Source organism: Pezoporus occidentalis, unplaced genomic scaffold, assembly GCF_034315485.1.
Source record: "Pezoporus occidentalis ecotype Australia unplaced genomic scaffold, CSIRO_AGI_Poc_V1 ctg25, whole genome shotgun sequence".
NCBI classification, from domain to species: domain Eukaryota; kingdom Metazoa; phylum Chordata; class Aves; order Psittaciformes; family Psittacidae; genus Pezoporus; species Pezoporus occidentalis.
Genome location: NW_026914394.1, coordinates 6,882,446 through 6,894,713, shown reverse-complemented (window position 1 = coordinate 6,894,713; position 12,268 = coordinate 6,882,446). Strand labels below are relative to the sequence as shown.

The window sequence follows — 12,268 nt, the reverse complement described above, 5'->3', positions numbered from 1 at the left end:
TCTGAGATGGATTCTGCTACAATTAACACTAAATTTGCCAGTATTTCCAGCAGGGATGCCATGGCCATGTACACTCTCTAGTAGGTTTGCTCTGAATTCCACTGCAAGCTCTGCCTGTGTCAGATACTTTTTAAATAGTGATATTTTATGGAATTAAACATGAAGTTACTAATAGCACTTGGGCTGTCACAACAATATCCCTTCTTTCACTTCTTAATGTCACATTGATCCCATTTTCATGGTACTATTTTAACTGCTAGTTGAATCTAAGCTTTCCTGATACCTTGTGACATGAGGGAAAAATAAGGTTGATTCTTGAGTTCATCTCTTTACTTATTGTAGCTAATTTATGGTGCAAGTACTTGCTAAAAATCCCTATTCTTTCCTTAATTTGGGTCTTCTAAAAACCCTTGGCAGCCATGTTACTGTTCTGTGTACTATGATGCTATACATATTGAGCCAAAGAATTTGCTTCACTGGGAAGTCTAACAGCAGAAAATCTACCTACAGGTAGACTACAACAGGTCTAGATGCCTCTTCAACACCTACCATGTCACCTGGCAGGAGTCCTACAAGTCTCAGTTTAACCCCAAGCATCCTGTAAACACAGAACTGCTATTTAGGCAATGGGAGGGGGAAAACCAACCCAAAATAAAGCTTAAAAGCTTTCTCAAATAGGGAATGCTTCTACTGCACAGTAAAGGAGACTGAAGTTGTAAACAAGAGGGTCAGAGATACAGGAATAATGGTGAAGAGGAGACTCAGAAAGGCAGAAGTGGGTAATCAAAGGATAGAGAGGAAAATAGTACAGAGGACAATGGAAGACATCAAAAACATTAGCGACTGAAGAGATTTTGTAAAGACTGTTGAGGCAATTCTCTCCAGCTGGACATCAGAACAAACATTCAGAGTATGAAAGCTATTATTATGATGCAGGTATAATGAGTCAAGCTTGTGCTTTGTCCACAACATAGCTACAGCATAGGTACTAACCAGATGTGTTCATGTGCTGTGAGAAAAAGCATTACTAGAGGAAAGAAAATCCATGCTGATGTGTTTTCTTTGCTCCTGTGACCAAAGCAGGTTTGGGGTTTTTGAAAAAGTCTCTTTATTCAGCCAACATTTGCCTGCTCACAATGTACAATACAGGAATAAGGAATAAAGGAGTTGTAGGAATGGGAATAGAGAAGTCTAACATGAAAACTCCAGTTCAGATGAGACTGCACATGATTTGCAAAGTGATGGAAACTGAGGGGGCAGCTAGGTCATGCCTTTCCCCTGCTGCATGAATCACTCTTTGAATGGAAATTTGAGTAGGAAGACATAATGGCTTGGGAACAAAGAGAGCTGCTGGAATATCACAGGTGCAGCTGAGCAGAGAAGGATGTTTTGGGATATGCCAAGGAAAGCAAACACCATGAATCTGGAGGAGTTGTCAGGACTTTGTGATTTAGGGAGCTATCCAAATCAACAAGGCTATTTCTCACGGAGTCAAACAGACAGGGGTAGAGCTGAGGTCCTGATTCAATGCTCCAATTCATCACTTCCTTAATGTTACAGTAGAAATCAGACAAAGACAGGAGGTGCCAGTGTCCTACTGATGTTTCTGGGAGTCAACCTTACACTCTACTGAAGCACCTCTCCATAGTTAGATATATAATTATATACATTGCTGAATTAGAACTAATGTGAGGTGCAGGAATACAGATCCTGACATGCAAGAAGACATAGACATTCTGGGAAAACCAAAGGAGTCAGTCAAAGCCAGAGGATTCAAACAGAAAACAGGGAAAACTGTTGGAATCAGAAAGAGGAGATAACATGAAAACATCAAGTCTATAAGCCTCAGAAATCCCTCTAGTAATGAGAAATACTACAAAACTGAACAAAAGGTACTCATCAAATGATAGAATTGTGAGCACTAATAAGAAAGAAATAATTACACCCCAATGATTTTCTAGCATTGCTATTCCAGGACAGTTACATTTCATTTTGACGTACAATAAACATGGATTGAATGCAACTAAAAATCCAAGATGATTTTAACTAGCTGATCAGGATGGAGTACAACTGAATGCTAAGAATGGTAATCAGGAAAGAAAGAAGATGCACTGGTGATAGATAACTGAATAGTAAGGTAAGTAGAATTTAAATCAAAGTTACATTTTAGCCATTTGACATGAAATAACCAAAATCAACTTGCTTCTCCTCTAAACAGAACTTTCTAGACAGAGTACTGAAGCTAAGCTAAACCAGCACTGACAGAGAGTCTTTCTTAACCCTGAGTTGCCTTGCTTTTCCACATTGTAGAGACCAATGCTATTGAAAACATGAGAGGCAAAGAATTAACATAGGAATTACAGTCACTCCAGGGCACAAAGAAACTTGCACAGATCTTATTTAAATGCTGCTAATTATTATCAGTAAAACCATGGCAGTAACAAAACCATACAGGACTCACAGTACAACAGCCACCTCCCCAGGCTCAAAGAGAAGGAAATGCAGAAAACAGCTTCAAGATAAATGGAGAAATAAGAAACAAAGCTAGGCTATTAAGGAGGGGGGGGGAACTTATGGAGCCCTGAATTGACAGCTGTGGAGAAGGCAGCAGATGCAGGAAATCTTCTCTGATGTATTACATGAAGTCTATCAGGAAGACTCAGCCAGGCTCAACTGTTTCAATTGCCCTTTAATAGGTTTAAGAAGGAATTAACTGAGCCCCTATTTACTACCTTCTGCTCTCCCTCCTGCAGGACTACAGTGTCTTTTTGCAGCTGCTGCTACTGGTGGTGGTGGTACTAAAAGCTAAGCTTCCTATTGCTAAGGAAGAACTCTCGCTGCATTTTTTACAAAGCAATTATAACACAATTTTTCTTACCAGAATAAAGAAATATTGAGATTGTTTTCCACACTGAGCTGAAGTAAGTTTTACCTTTCTTCACGTTCAGGAAAAAAACCGCTGTAGAACTAAATAAATGGATTTACTCTGACACAATAAATACAATTTATACATGTTTTACTGTAAATGGATTCCTCAGAGAGGGCAAAATTTCAAAGTATGTGTGTGGAGACTTCATTAGCAAGACATTGTTTGGGCAAATGTCTGTACTATGTCTGATGCTTGACATCTAACTGTAAGAACTTCATAAATAACAGCAATTAAAACTGCTTTATGAGGTGGCAAAACACGATTTCCTTTCAAAGTCATATTAGTCTCTAGTCGTATCTACAGCACTTTACAATCAAGAAGAACAAAATCCTGCTCATGTACCTGTGTACATTCAGAATGGCTTTTCACAAATTACATCTACAGGGCAAATCTGGCCAAAAGGGTCTGGGGGACATGCAGAGGCAGCACCATATTCACCTTCTGGGAGCAATGCTGCCTGTAATGTTAGTACAGGGGGTGTAAGGAGGATCTTGGCCTTTAACAGTTAAAGAACTTCAGTACAGTATTTCCTTCTGTAAGATGCACTGACACAGTGCATGTTCCCGACTCAAAACCACAAGAGCTGGTTTGGAAAAGAAATCTGCCCATTTTGGAGAAAACCTCTGGCCCTCTCCAAGACTCCATTTGGTTTTGCTGTTCCTTGAAGCTGCCTCAGCATTTAGTAACTTAATACTTTTACAAACACTTACATTTATGCTAATCATATAAGGGTTAGCATTTTTCCATAACTGCTTTCTATTAGCATTGGTCTGAAAGGACACATTCAAACCTATAAAATTTTAAGATAAAAATCATGATACTAATAAAACTTTAAGCCAATGAATTGGAAAATGGTATCTCATTAATAAAATCAGTATTAGTGACCAGGTTTAGTCAATAGATTAAATAAGAAAATTAGTTGTCAAATTTAAATTAAGCTTGTGACAGTAAAACTTCTGCAGAATAAATATATGTAGAAACAAATAACTAATAATACTCATCACTTAGACACAAAAGAAAATGTACTGTTTCTTTTTCTTACTTTGCATTACGAAAATTGCAGTAACTAAATATATCTTATCACCATTGACATTTGTTCTGTTTGTTTCAAACCAACTTTTGTTTTCTTTATTATGCTCTGAATCATGACCATTATTGCCTTGCTTTAGCTCTGTGAAGCTCAATTAGAAAGCTTTTTTTCCTCCTATCTCTGCTATGTAGCTTCCCCAAAAACTCCCTGGCAAGTAAGTGCATTAAGAACTGTGGAAAAATACTTAAATCTCATGATTCAAAAACCTGAATGGCAAAAATATGGTTTCCAAAATGTACAAATATATGTACGGTAAGCTGCAAAACAACCCTCATCCTAACTTTTGGCTGAGTTATGGTTGTTAAGCCACATTCCTACACTTGGATCCAGACAAACAGCTTGCTCTACTCTATCAGCATTTACACCATCGAGGCGCTTTGCAGATGTGGATCATCCACTTACAGTTACCTCAGGTTGGGAATGTCATAAAAGTATACACTAATCTTTGGAAAGAAGAACATTTTGCATCGTACAGGTGCAGCACTTAACAGGGTCGTCATTTTTTGTTTATACTTGAGGAAATAGCACTACAGTGTGGGGATAACATTGTGACTTGGTTTGGAAATAGAATAAAATACCTGAATTATTATATCAGCTGTTGCATTATTACTTAGTATTTTGAAGGCATCCATGAAAAGGAGACAAAACAGGGAAGCTGTGACTTCTGTGAGGCACCTCTGTCAAGGATAGGACCTGGCAGAGGACTCTGAAGGGGTGGTTGTGCCCTGCCAATGCCTAAGGTGCAGACTGCATAAGATGGGAGCCTGGAGTGCAAGTACTAGATTCAAAACATGAGACTGGATAGATCAGCTTTCCCCTCCCTCCAGCAGGCCCCTGCTCAGCCCCTGATGATGATACACATGTTCTGTTTGTGCCAGTCCCGCTCAAAGGATAGCACCACTCTAGGGAACACCTCACATTTAAATACCAGCCAGGGTAGAGGTTTCTCAGCACCAGGAAGGCCCCAAGTCTGTCACTACAACAATATGACTAACACAAACAAGATCACTCAGTGCCAAGGCTCCCCTTTGACTTTCCTGATTTACTGCAGTTCATCTTTAGGCAAAACTAAGCACTACATTTTGTCTCTCTTGCAGACATTCTGACTAGTCAGCTTCTCTCCCAGTGCTATAATCAGTCAAGTGCACTCTAATCATCATTGTGAACATTTCTAGCACTCCTATTTCTCAATCTAGTTATATCTAAATATAGTTCAACCTCAGCCAGCTAGGCCATGCTTAGATTTCTGGTTATCCAAAACAAAGATTTATTCAGGAGCCATGTTTATTAATGAAAATATGTTTCTCCATCGCTCATGATGTTTAGAGAATGATGTTGGCTTTATTATCTCTTACAGACTGGTTATTCTACAGTGAGATATGTTCCCAATAAGCAGTTGGCATTACTGCAAACAACTGTCATAAATGAAATTACACATTGGGAAACATAAAAATATCACGGTGAGTGAAACTGCGTTGTTAATGTTTGACTTTCCATCAGTTTGATCGAGAAAATGCCCTAGAGAATATAAGGAGTTACTGGAAGTCATTCAGTTGCATTACATGCCGTTTTAGCAGAAGACAGCAATAGCAGGCTCAGTGAGAAAGCCTCGGTGGAGAAATGGTGACCTCTACAGGTTCTTCACTCCGGCGGCCACACCACCTCCCGGTCCACCTAACAGCCTGCAAGGTGTAGTTTGGGTTGCTTTCATCTTGGAGAAATTAAACTAGAGAAAATTAAATGTATATTCGATGATGACCTAGCAACATAAAATAAGCTAGAAAACACGGGCACGTGTTAATTTAGGACATAAATGTCCATCTTTGAGAAGTCAGAAAACAGTACTTCAAAGAACAAAAACTTCAAAGCACTCTGTAACTTCAAAGCACTGCACCAATATTAATAAACACTTAGGACATGTCTGTGAGGTAGAAAATATTTCCTTTTTTAATGCTTGTGTAAACAGGGCACAGGGATTAAGTGATTTGCCCAAGGACACAAGTTAGTAGCATAACTGAGATTGCATATCAGAAATAGCTGGCTCAAGCCTCCCAGCTATAGCTGCATTAAAACAGTTCCCTATAAGGGCACTTACTTGGCAGAGGCCAAAACAGAGATATTTCCCATCAACAGCATCACCTGCCCTTTCAGAGTCCTGCTCTAAACTCTACCATGTTGTTTCCAGCTGCAGTAGTACCAATCAGAACTTTTTACTACATTCTTCTCAAGTAAAACATAAAATCTCTTCAATGCACATCACCTGATCTGATCTATAGCCCTGTGATATACACCCTTAATGCAGAGCACAAGGATCCTTAAGTGCTATCTGCCAAAGAAGACAGAAGCAAACACCTTAATTTTCTTTGCAAAATAACCTAACAGGGAACAGTCCTTGGGCACGTGCAGCCAGAAGAAATAGAAGTGCTTAGCAAGGAAAAGAAAAATCACCTTATGCCCCTCAGACAACAAATATATGTAAAGGATAATGATAAATGTAAAAGATTTGCTTTTTCCTCTCTCCAACTTACTTCTTAGATCTTTAGTAATATTAAATTTTGCCACTCTTGTTTTTAATGAAGAGCTTTCTGACAACTCCACAAGTCTGTGGTCTCATGCACTTAATTAAAGGAGAAGAGATGTGGAACCTTAATATTTCTCCCTTCTCTAAAACATTTATGTCAAATAAATAGAGTTAATATGTTAAAAAAAGATATAAACAAAAAACATGCTTCAAAGAGCCAATTCTCAGTCTTCTCTTTGTGAAGTCATTGTTGGAACATAGGCTCAATTCTAAAAGTAGCTAAATACTAATTAAAAAATAAGAGCTTTTCAAGCACAACTTCTAAAACTGAAACTATACCACAGGCTTCCAAAATTTCCTTGTCAAATGTGATTCTTGTTTTAAGACAAATTTTCCTCGTTAGTCACATGCTTATCATGAAGAACTTGTTTAAAAAAATGCATTATTCTATTTTAAACACTGATTTGCATCTAGTAATAACTGATGTGCTGCATATTATTTTCCCCAGATGAAGTCCCTCAGTGACTCTGAGAGATGCTGCCTGGATATACTGATCAAATGTTCCTCCTCAAGGCCAGTTAGGAGTACTGCACCCTTCTTTTGTACTGTTTGCCAGTAAAACTTCTGTATCCAGAACACCAGAAAACTACTGCCGTGCTGTTAGACTTAAAAAGAGTATCACAATCTCTGGTTTAGAAGTTTTCAGGAGTTCCAAACATCCTGGTGCTGTCCGTATCAATGATACAGCTCAGAACTAACATAATATTTCCCATTGCCAGAACTTAAAACTTTGCTGTGAAGGTAATTATAGAATTATAGAGTGGTTTGGGTTGGAAAGGACCTTAAGATCATCCAGTTCCAACCCCCTGCCATGGACAGGTATGTCTCACACTACACCTTGTTGTTCAAGGCTCTGTCCAGTCGGACCTTGAACACTGCCAGGGATGGAGCATTTACCACTCCTTTGGGCAACCTGTGCCTCACCACCCTCACAGTAAAGAACTTCTTCCTTCAATCTAACCTGAACTTCCCCTGCTGAAGATTAAACCCATTACCCCTTGTCTTTTCACTAGAGTCTGATGAAGATCAAGTATTGTTATCTCTATTTTGCATGGGAACAATAACGATGTAAAGATCCCATTTCAGCAGCCTTTGAGTGAGGCCTATTAATTTATCCAAGACATGGATAGATCTTCAGTACTTTGTTAAGTCAAATCTTCAGACTGAATAACTTGCGGATCACAGACTGAGTCATTCACAGATTTGGGAACACAATTTAGGCCTCCTGACTCCCTACAATAAAGCCAGGTTTTCCATGTTAGGCGTTACTAATCATTACCTAAATGACAAAGGTTTTGCTGTTCTTGGTGTAGTGCCCTTCTTTGCATTTCAGAGGAATTACTGGGCTTTTACACTGGCTGTCAAACTTGCTGACTTGGTAACTGGCTGCTTTTCAAAATATATATTAAAAATCTCACCTTTCATGGCTATTTCTTCAATAAATCTCTCTCTATATATATAAAATAAGCTTTGTGATCTTACTTATAAAACTAAAGTCAACAGAAAACAAATTAAAACTCTTATCAGTCACATTGTACATACTATTAAAAAAAATCCCATCAAAGGCAACAGGACCCAGCAGAAAGGGTGCTGAGCTACGAAACACATGGCAACATTTCCCATTTGCTTAAATAAGGTCAAGCTTTCAGCTTCTCAGCTCATTTTACTTCTAGCTCTTACAGAACTCTGTAATCTCCATTTCTCTCTCAGTTGCTTTCAAAATGTGTAGGTGATTATTATTTCCTTCTCTCCATAAGGAATTTTAACACCAATAAGTTAAATTAATTACAGCCAGATTCAAAGGCCCTACACCCATACTGGAGACTATACATATTCACAGTCTTGAAGCTCTATTTAATTATACTTTAAATGTTGCATACTGAATCACACGCCTTGATCCACCTCATGGAGAAGAATTAAGTTCCAGACAGACTCCAGGTTACAGCAGGAATGACAGTCTAAATAGCCTTTAAGTTAAATATACCTCATAGACTGAAGACGTAACTCCTATTAGAAAGGCTGGATCCCTTTTTATAACTAGCTGATTATACAGTTTATTTTTATCTAGGTCTTCATCTTTTTATTTCATTACATTATAGCTGGCAATGTGTACTCTTTCATTGAAGATCATACAAGGTATGTAATCACGGCAACAGTAACTATGCTGTGCATTTTCTTTTGTCATGTTTAATAGACTGGTCATTTAGGCACCTACAAAACACAGCTTGGCCAGAGGAGCCAGGAACTCGATAAACAAATATCTGCTATTCAAATACCAGAGTTACAAAACCATCTTTTTTTCCTCCCTAATTATTTCATTAAAAAATCTGGAAGAAATCTTCCACGTGGAATATCTTTGCGTATCACCGATTTTTGTTTTGTTATTAAACTTCACTTGTTGCTAAGGAAGACCAGAGAAGATCAAAGGACTTCTAACAACTAGCAAAGCAAAGGTGAGGGAGTTTTGATTTCTTTCTCATTCTTTAAAGATTTATCACTGAAGTACAACGGTTGTTGGTTCATAGTTGTATGAAAAGAATGTGTGAAGTGATGTGAGCCTGCTTTGCTATTTCCTATCTGACTTCAAATATCAAACAATAGCTTAATTCACTTTTTGTTTAGCAATGTGATCATGCATTCAACCAGCCTATTCACAAATCCATATGCAATTGAAGTCCTAAAGACTAAAAAAGAAGAGCTCGTAGAAGGCATAACCCACCCAGACCATCTTCTGAACTGGCTGATAGACAATGGTGTTTTTACCCCAGAGAAAAAGATGGTCATGAGTTTCTACAGGACACGAACAGAAAAGAACTCTCGAGTTTTAGACCTACTGATGTCTCATGGTGAACGAGCCTGTAGGCTCTTTTTTTATCCATGTTTAAAGCAAGTGGAGCCAAAACTTTACAGCAAGATAAGAAAATATGTCAGTGAAGTAAATGAAAGCATTGGAGATGCTAGAAGACAATTAGTGGGATATTTACTTGAAAAAGACAAGGTTTGGTTTGAAAGTAGCAATGAATGGCACCAGGGAAAAAAGGACAGTCCTAGAAGAAAAAGGAAAGAATGGACTATTAGGAAGAAAGGAAAACAACTTCAACTGTCAAGGACAGCAAAACCTAGAAAAGATCACACTGATGTTGGCATCTTTGATGCAGTCACTAAGGGCAATCTTTCTGAGTTAGAAAAGACATTGAAAGACAATGACATTAATGCGCTAAACTCCTCAAGTGAAACACTTTTGCATGTTGCAGCTGCTAATGGACATGCAACTGTAATGGAATATTTGATCAGCAAAGGTGCAAAGGTAGATGTGAAAGACAATAATGGAAGAACACCACTGCACAGGGCTGCTGAGAAAGGCCATGCTGATGCAGTGAAAGCGCTGCTCCAATCTGGTGCTTATCTGTACAGTTTGGATATGAAAGGCAAGACACCACTCCATTTGGCTGCACAGAATAACCACAGTCACATAGTGAAGATACTCGTGGAAGAAGAGGCAAGAAGCTACAGGAACCAGCACAACTTTTTGCACATGGCAGCTCTTAAAGATGAAAGCAGTCTGGCAAAAATGCTTTTGAAGGCTGGTGCCTCCGTTGATGGAAAAGACGAAAAGGGACAGCCTCCTCTTAGTCATGCTGTGTCTCACGGGTCTGAAAACACTGCAAAAGTACTGCTAGAAGCAGGAGCCAGTGTTGATTCCAACATGGCTGAAAGAGCCTTCAACAGCAACCACCCATCCATCTTCAAAATACTACTAGAATATTCCAAAGATTTTCCATCTGAAGTAATGGAATCAGCTCTTTTTAGAGCTGTGCAGAAAAATCTGCCTGGTATTATAGCTGCTTTAATCGACAGAGGTACAGATATCGATGCTCTCAATGACATGAGGTACACTCCTTTACTTTTGGCATGTGAAATGGGCAAAGCTGAAGCTGCAGAAGTTCTAATCACGAAGGGAGCAAACTTTGGAATGAGGACTCCTGCTTCAGACACAGCTTTGCACTTGGCAGTTCAAGCTGGGGCTGCTTCCACTGCACATCTGCTTCTGCACAAGGGGATGGAAACTAACCTGAGGAACCAAGCCCATGAAACCCCACTCCATGTTGCTGCCCTTCATAATAAAGGTGCATTAGTTGGACTTCTAGTTAATGCTGGGGCCCAAATTAATGCTGGCACTAAAGAGTTTGTTACTCCCCTGCATATTGCAAGTCAAAGAGGTAGCACTGATGCTGCCCAACAGCTCTTGCACCACAAAGCCCATGTTAATGTTAAGGATAAGCAGTTAAAATCCCCTTTACATTTTGCTGCTGAAAGGGGAGACAGAACAATGGTAGAGATGCTTCTGAATGCTAAAGCTGACCCCAATGCACAAGATAAAGAGAAGAAGACTCCCCTGCACACCGCAGCTGTGAGAGGACATCTCGGCATTGTGGAAGTTCTGTTAGCAGGAAAAGCAAGATTTGGAGTTAAGGACATGGATGGATGCACTCCAATGCACTATGCAGCCAACCAGGGAAACATAGAGATTGTAAAAATTCTTCTGGCATCAGGGAAAAATAAAAATATTGATGATAGAAACATTTGGAGAAAGACTGCACTGCATATTGCAGCAGAGCACGGGCACAGTGACCTGATCAATGTGTTGCTGAGCCACGGGGCAGCCATTAATGCCTCAGACAGCAGCAGGGACACGGCGCTGCACTGTGCATGCAAGGCTGGTCACTTGAATGCTGTGAATGCCCTCCTGAACTGGTCACAAGGAGAAAGAGCAAATTTACTGGCTGCTAACGGTCTTCAAAAGACCCCACTGCAAGTAGCAGAGTTTAATATAACAGAAAATCAGGCTCAAATTGTAACACTTTTGAAGAAGAAAATGTTAATAACAAAATGAAGATGTAAAGCTAAAACATCTAAACTTAAATGCATAATTCTCTTGTAATGTATTTTGGATAGTCCTGTCGCCCAGTATGATTGTAACTATGCTAGGGCAGGCAGAATTAAGTTAGCAATCAAAGGTGGCCATGGAGAAAAACGTATCTTATAGACACTGTTTAACTTCAAAGTATTGCTTAGCCTTTTGCTTCTCTCACAAATCTCCTACTTGGAATCTATTTAAAAAGCACCACTCTTAAACAGAATGTGTATGACCTCTTCCAGTAAAAATCAAGACTTGCAAAAACAAGATAGAAAATAACTGTTTATGTATCTGTCATGAACAGTTTGTATTACTTAAGTGCTGTTTGGTAAAATCACTTTTTAAAAAAGCCATGTCTATTATGAATAAGGGGATATCAGTATCTTCAAGGACACTGAGATAGAGACGTTGGAGTAGATGAACCTAGTTTTGTTTAACTTTGGCAGTCCTAACTGCAGAGTGTTGCCAAGAGAGATTGATCTGCCCTCCCTTCCATCCCAGCCCTGCTCTAGGTTGTATGTGTGATCTGATCCAACTTACTCCACAGCCGTACCTGAACACAGGGAGAAGCAGGATAGCAAAGAGAAGAGCAGCACTGGCTCTCCTGAGGGTAATGTGATATGAGCTTGGTCTAGGCTGATTATAGCACTGCTCTCTGCGTCAACAGGAGATCAGAAGGCATTTCTTGCAAAATGTACTAGTGTGGGGCTGCTCTACTCCAGATTTACTAGATACTTTCCCCACACTAAT

The 12,268-nt window shown here is 39.3% G+C and overlaps 2 protein-coding genes across 3 annotated transcripts in view; one reads left to right on the top strand and one right to left on the bottom strand.

Annotated features, from left to right (window-relative positions):
- The window catches only part of FGGY (FGGY carbohydrate kinase domain containing), a 448,818-nt gene that overhangs the window by 309,673 nt on the left and 126,877 nt on the right, over window positions 1-12,268 (bottom strand). The gene's annotated exons all lie outside the window — the stretch shown is intronic.
- LOC134165917 (CARD- and ANK-domain containing inflammasome adapter protein-like) lies at window positions 9,233-11,494 on the top strand. The gene has a single exon (XM_062623116.1). It carries the CDS (start codon window positions 9,233-9,235, stop codon window positions 11,492-11,494), a length of 2,262 nt encoding a protein of 753 aa, XP_062479100.1.

Coding starts and splice junctions, on each gene's coding strand:
- LOC134165917 (XM_062623116.1), top strand. CDS start 9,233: ATGCATTCAACCAGCCTATTCACAAATCCATATGCAATTGAAGTCCTA.